The sequence below is a fragment of the Anthonomus grandis genome, chromosome 8 (assembly GCF_022605725.1).
Source record: "Anthonomus grandis grandis chromosome 8, icAntGran1.3, whole genome shotgun sequence".
Lineage (NCBI taxonomy): Eukaryota > Metazoa > Arthropoda > Insecta > Coleoptera > Curculionidae > Anthonomus > Anthonomus grandis.
In genome coordinates, this window is record NC_065553.1 from 27276979 (window position 1) to 27282978 (window position 6000).

General features: G+C 31.7%; 1 protein-coding gene across 4 annotated transcripts in view; it reads right to left on the bottom strand.

Annotated features, from left to right (window-relative positions):
• LOC126739392 (E3 ubiquitin-protein ligase MYCBP2) overlaps positions 1-5707 on the bottom strand; it is a 714511-nt gene extending 708804 nt beyond the window's left edge. For all 4 annotated transcript variants that reach the window (XM_050445054.1, XM_050445056.1, XM_050445053.1 and 1 more), the window contains exons 1-2: positions 5570-5707; positions 5337-5510 (exon numbers count right to left, since the gene is read on the bottom strand). In XM_050445054.1, the coding sequence (XP_050301011.1) occupies positions 5337-5510; positions 5570-5640 (245 nt within the window). In that variant the 5' untranslated portion in view covers positions 5641-5707. The remainder of the gene's footprint in view (positions 1-5336; positions 5511-5569) is intronic.
• Between the last annotated feature and the right edge of the window lie 293 nt (positions 5708-6000).

Genomic DNA, 6000 nt, shown 5'->3' on the forward strand with positions numbered 1-6000 from the left:
CATTGATGGATTTTAGATCGTCATTGAGAGATGCTTCAGCTTCTGCTGGTTTATTGGGGTCAAAATAATGCAAAACCTGTTTATCATCTGCATATGACTGTGAATCTGAATTTTTGATTACCTGGAAAATGTCAAAAATGTATATTAGAAACAAAAGTGGTCCAATTATAGATCCTTGTGGTACACCAGATATCACAGTCTCAGCAGAAGAAAACTTGTTACCAATTTGTACGCGCTGTTGTCTATCTGTCAGGTAGCACCTGAAAAAGGAGACAGAGCATTCGTCAAAGCCCAGATATTTTAGTTTAGCACACAGTAAATCATGGTCTATCAGATCAAAAGCTTTAGAGTAGTCCAGGGAGACTAGGACAACCGCAATATTTTTGTCTAATGCCCTTATTATGTTGTCAGTTAAGTTCAGAAGAGCAGTAGTAGTACTATGTCCAGACCTAAAGCCTGACTGATGAACTGGGAGCAAATTATTAAGATTTAGGTAATTTAATACTTGTGTGTGAACAGTTCTTTCAAGAATTTTAGATAGGACAGGCAACAGGCTTATGGGACGAAGTTCATTCACAGCAGTTACTTTTCTGGTCTTAGGAACAGGAAGAATTATGGACTTTTTCCAGTCCACTGGAAAATACCCAGCTTCTAGGCAAGAATTAACAATATGTGTCAAATGAGGTAGGATAGCAGGAAGGCTAAGCTTTATCATAAAAAGTGTCAAATTGTCATGACCAGAAGCATTGGACTTAATGGAATAAATATTTTTTTTCACTGAACTGGAATCTATCATATTAAATTGAAAGTGCAAGTTGTTCTTAAGTTTATTTGTGTTATAGAAATGTATTTTTTGGTTACATTTATTTGATTTTTTAAATACACTCAAAAAGTAGTCATTTGCACTATCAGGATTAATAGAGTCAAGTGGAAATTCACTATTAGAAGTTTTTGAGCTTACATTTACATTCATATTTTTAAGATTTTTCCAGAGTAACTTACTATTTTTTTGTTGTTCTAAAAAACTTAAATAGCCCTTTTTTCCCTTCGAATAGAAGCAAGTGCAAAGTTTCGAGCCCGCTTATAAGCTTCAAAATCAGCTAATGACTTTGATTTTTTATATTTTAAGTTAGCCTTATCACGTTCCTTTAATATGGCCTCTAGAGCTGGTGTAAGCCAAGGTGCTGGGGGTTTATTAACGCGGACGGTCTTTATTGGTACATGTTTGTCAAATAATTTTATTAGGTTCTGTGTCAGAAATTGTACTTTGTCATCTATATTTGGAAAATAATATATGTTATCCCAGGGTATTTGTAAAAGCTCTGTATTAAAAAGGTTTTCATTAAAATGTTTGTAACTGCGGAATGATATGATTTTCTGGACTCTTTTAAGATTTGGTAAGCGTATATTACAAAATGCCAACTTATGGTCACTTATCCCGATAGCAGAGATGGTGCCAACATCCATAACAGCATCTGCATCACTAAAAAATATAGGATCTAGTAATGTTGATACTCTATCAGTGACCCTTGTAGCCTCATCAATGGTCTGAGTGAAACCAAAAACATCAAATATGTCGGATATTGGATTATTGCTGTTAAAAAAATTAATATTTAAATCCCCTAGAACCGTTACATAGTCGGAGGTTGATATTATTTCTGGTAGAATATTGTCGAGTGCATTTGCACAAGCCCCAATATTATTCATAGTACGATATATGACCCCAGCAGTAATAGAGACCCTGTTTATATTAATTTTTAGCCACATATTTTCAAACCCATCTATATCTGTACCTATATTAAGGTTAAGAATCTCAGCCTTTAAGTAAGATTTAACAAAAAAAAAGTACCTTCGGGAAAAGGAAAAAGACTTATAATCACACATATTGGAAGCGAAAAGGGATTTTTAAAAGAAGGTCTGCTAACCTGTGAGTCGACTCGCACAGGAGATTACCATGAAGACATGAACTCAGACGTTTTAGAGGACTATTTTGGTGAAATGATAAAATTTCTTCCGGCTAATTCGGTGGTGGTTATGGATAACGCAAGCTATCATTCACGGCGAATAGAGAAGACGCCAACTTCAAGTTGGAGAAAGCAAGAAATTATCGATTGGCTGACTGCAAAAGGTATTGCGTTTGAAGCAAATTTGATAAAAAAAGAACTGCTGGCAATAGCAAACTTACACAAAACTCGTTTCATGAAATACGCCGTGGAAGATATAGCCGAAAAATATAATATAACTGTACTGCGCTTACCGCCATATCATTGCGAACTAAATCCTATAGAACTGATATGGGCGCAGGTAAAAGGATTTGTAGCAAGACAAAACACGACTTTTAAAATAAAAGATGTTAAGCTACTGTTTGATCAAGCCATTACGGAAGCGACACCAGAGAATTGGCGAAAAGCAGTCCAGCATGTAATTAAGCAAGAGGACAAAATGTGGGATCTTGACAACCTCATCGATCAGACAGTCGATCCTTTAATTATAATGTCAAGAGGTGATGACAGTTCGTCAGATGACGAAGGAGACTACAATCTATTATAATTTAAAATTGTTATACACTGTTCAAAAAGTGCCAGATCCAAAAGTGACATTTTCAACTGTTTTACTCTACATATTATGTTCAATAAATTTGTGAAAAAAATATATTATTCCATTTAAACAAAAGTAACTTTCTAAAATAAAATAGCATTTAAGTACATTAATTATAAGGTAAAAAACAAGTCCCAGTTGCACGCCTTTGGCGAACCGTTTTCAATGTTTATCAGTGGGTAACAATGGGCAAAACTCATAAATTGACCCAAAACCGGGTGGCACTACCTGCAATCAACGAAAAGAAAGAATTTTACATTGAAACTAATACCCAACTAAGGTAGTGGCATAAAATATTGGTGGATCACCAGGTACCACTTTTGCATACCTAATGAGGTTTTATTGCTCTACACACTTCTGAAATAGAGTATAGCTTTTACCGCCGTTGTGACTGTATTCTGTGTAAATCGTTTTTCCTGTGCGTATCTATCCGGATCTTCGAACCTTATCATTATACTTCTTTTTAAAATGAACCCCAGTAATTTCATTCAAATACCCATAGACAACAAGAAATTCCTACATGAAATTTCAGCTAAAGTCAAAATAAGCTTTATTCTCAAAAGATATTACATCTTGTTGATTAAGCACAGTATACTAATCAAAATTTTATATGCAACTTACGTACCTCGGTTAAGAATGCGGTGTTTCACGGAATTTCTTGGGGAGACACAAAAAAAACTGCAGAACTTGGTCTAGCAACAGTCAAGAACTGGCTGGACTCTTTTAAATTAAGTCTTAATAGTCAAAAAACAAACTATATTGCATTTTCTATAACAGCTGCTAATCGCCCCAGCTTTCAGCAAATTAAACTTGAATCAATTGATATCAAGGAAGTTTCATTTACTAAATATCATTGTGGATAAACATTTAAATGGGACCAACACATTCTAAAATTAACACAAAACATAACTTATTTATCGATTTCATATTTTGAGAAATATTTTAAATGAAAAATTACTAATTTTAATTTATAAATCCTTGGTTGAGTCCTTGTTAAGGTATGGGGTGATTGTCTGGGGAGGTCTATACAAGAATTGTTTAAAACAACTTAATGTAGTACAAAACTTTATTTTAAAAGTTATATACAAAAAACAAATTTCCTACACAACAAATATATTCTGAAGAAATTTTTAATATACGCTCAATTTACATATTGTCAACATGCATTTATACACATAAATCAGAAAAAATCAAGAATTATGTTAGTCATTCCTACACAACCCGAAATAATATAAACAGACACCTAAAAATACCAAACATAAAAAAACTATAGGGCAACGAAACATCTTACCAAACAGCGTAAAAAAATATAAATAATATTAAAAACTTTAGTAAGGTCTGTAGAAAATTTATTTATTCAAATATAGATAAATTTAATTTTTTTTAAATAGTTTTGGGAAGGGAAACTTTATTGGAGAATTTTTGTTTAGTTGTAGATTATGGTTAGTTATAATTTATATTATTACTAAAATTTTGTGAATAAAATCTACAACATCTAGGTGTATGTTAAAAAAAAAATGACTGTTAACTATTATTATTGAGTATAATTAAGTTAAAAAAAAAATGTTGTTATAATATAAATAAAATGATTAATAAATTTGAATTTGATATGTTGTAAAAAATTGCTAAAAATGTATTCTAAAGTATTTAGGTTAAAACTGTATTTTTATTTACATCTGAGGATACCATGTAAGACGGCGAAATGCATGTCACCTTGTTGAATATATTTTTGATGTGAGATTTCTTTGTCTATGTATATAGAAAACTTCTTTTGATATTTAAATTAGGTCTCTTTGATAATTATAAACGATTTTTTCATATATCTACCACATCTCTCCCAGACAATTCTATCCAGACAGAACATAGACATTAAAAAACTATTCAACCATCTACGAATTGGCATTTTAAGCAAATTAAATACTACGGAAAATTTAAAGCTAATGTAAAAAAAATGCTAATTAATATTGACTAATATAATTAACGAATATTTCAAGCACTGATTTAAAAAACTTTATGATTATTTTAATGAGATTTTTTTTGTGGTAATTGATATTGTATGCATAATGTTATTTTAGAAATTTGTATTAAAATGCGTCTTTCCACTCACCTTATCTATTTTTTGTAACGTGTTTAATGCATTCATTTATTACTTGTTCTAATACCTGTCAGATCTGTATTGCTAAACGAAACAAAACTCGCCATTTATCCTTTGCAAATACTGGCGAACTCTTTTATATTGACATTCTCTTAGTCAGTGATTTGATACGAATATAGATCGTTTTTCCTAATTTTACAAAAATTCACTTAAATTCAATTTTTATATTTAAGGATGAAGAAGAGAAAGAATGATGAGTTTGGATATGGAACGCCCCAAATTTAAATTGTCCATATGAATCACTACTTGTAAGTGAACAGGTAAATGTGGACGCATTTTTTCTTGTTTGTTTGTATTTGTTCTTAACTTTGACGAAATCATTTATATTTAATGTGATGAATATACATAAAATATAAAGATAATAAAGCATAATTGATTTGAATATTTATTGAATATCTCCTGTAACATAATTGTCTTTCAATATACAAGAGAGGTACAACTTGTTTTTGCAAAATCCATTATAAGCACTTATTCTTAATAAATCTAGTAAATTATACTTGTGGTAAGGTTCAAATGAGATATAAAAAAAATATGAAAGTTACTTGTACAAGAAATAGATAATTTTTTTAAACAAAGTACTTACCGGTCTAATACAGCCAGTCGAACAGAAGCAAAGACAGCAAAAGCAGACGCGTTTGGGGGCAATTCAATTTCCGGGGCTCCCTGTATGTCATTCTCGAAGAGCAGCTCCAGTTTCTTTTGCTTCGAGCGCGACTTGTTACATTTCTTTTTCAATTTTTTCCAGTCGACCCTTTTACTGAAAATATTGAAATATTTTAAAGGAAAATTTTTGGATTTTTTTCTCGTGATTCTTACCGAAACCGATCTTGGCTCATTTTATAGCTGCGGTGGTGCAGGACCGCATAATCATCGGCTTCTGGTAACATTTAAAATTATTTATTAATAATAATTTATTTTCAATGTAATTGTGTACGTGTGTGCGGTGTGTTTATAGCTGCGACACTAACAAAACAGAGTCTTATCGATTTTCCCAGAGTTTCCCGTCTGGAATGAATCACCCCAAACCCCTTATTCTTCAACCCTCGCAGTCACGGTCACCCCTCGCAGATCTAACCAATCAAAGGCAGTATCGATATTTTGATATATCGATATTATATTGTTACTCTAATGTATGTTCTTTTACAGGGTTGCCGGTATGCATGAAATTTCAATATATTTAAAGAATTTACAGAAATATGATTGAGGAAAACTGAAGATTTTTAAATTAAATTAATGAAATAATTTCT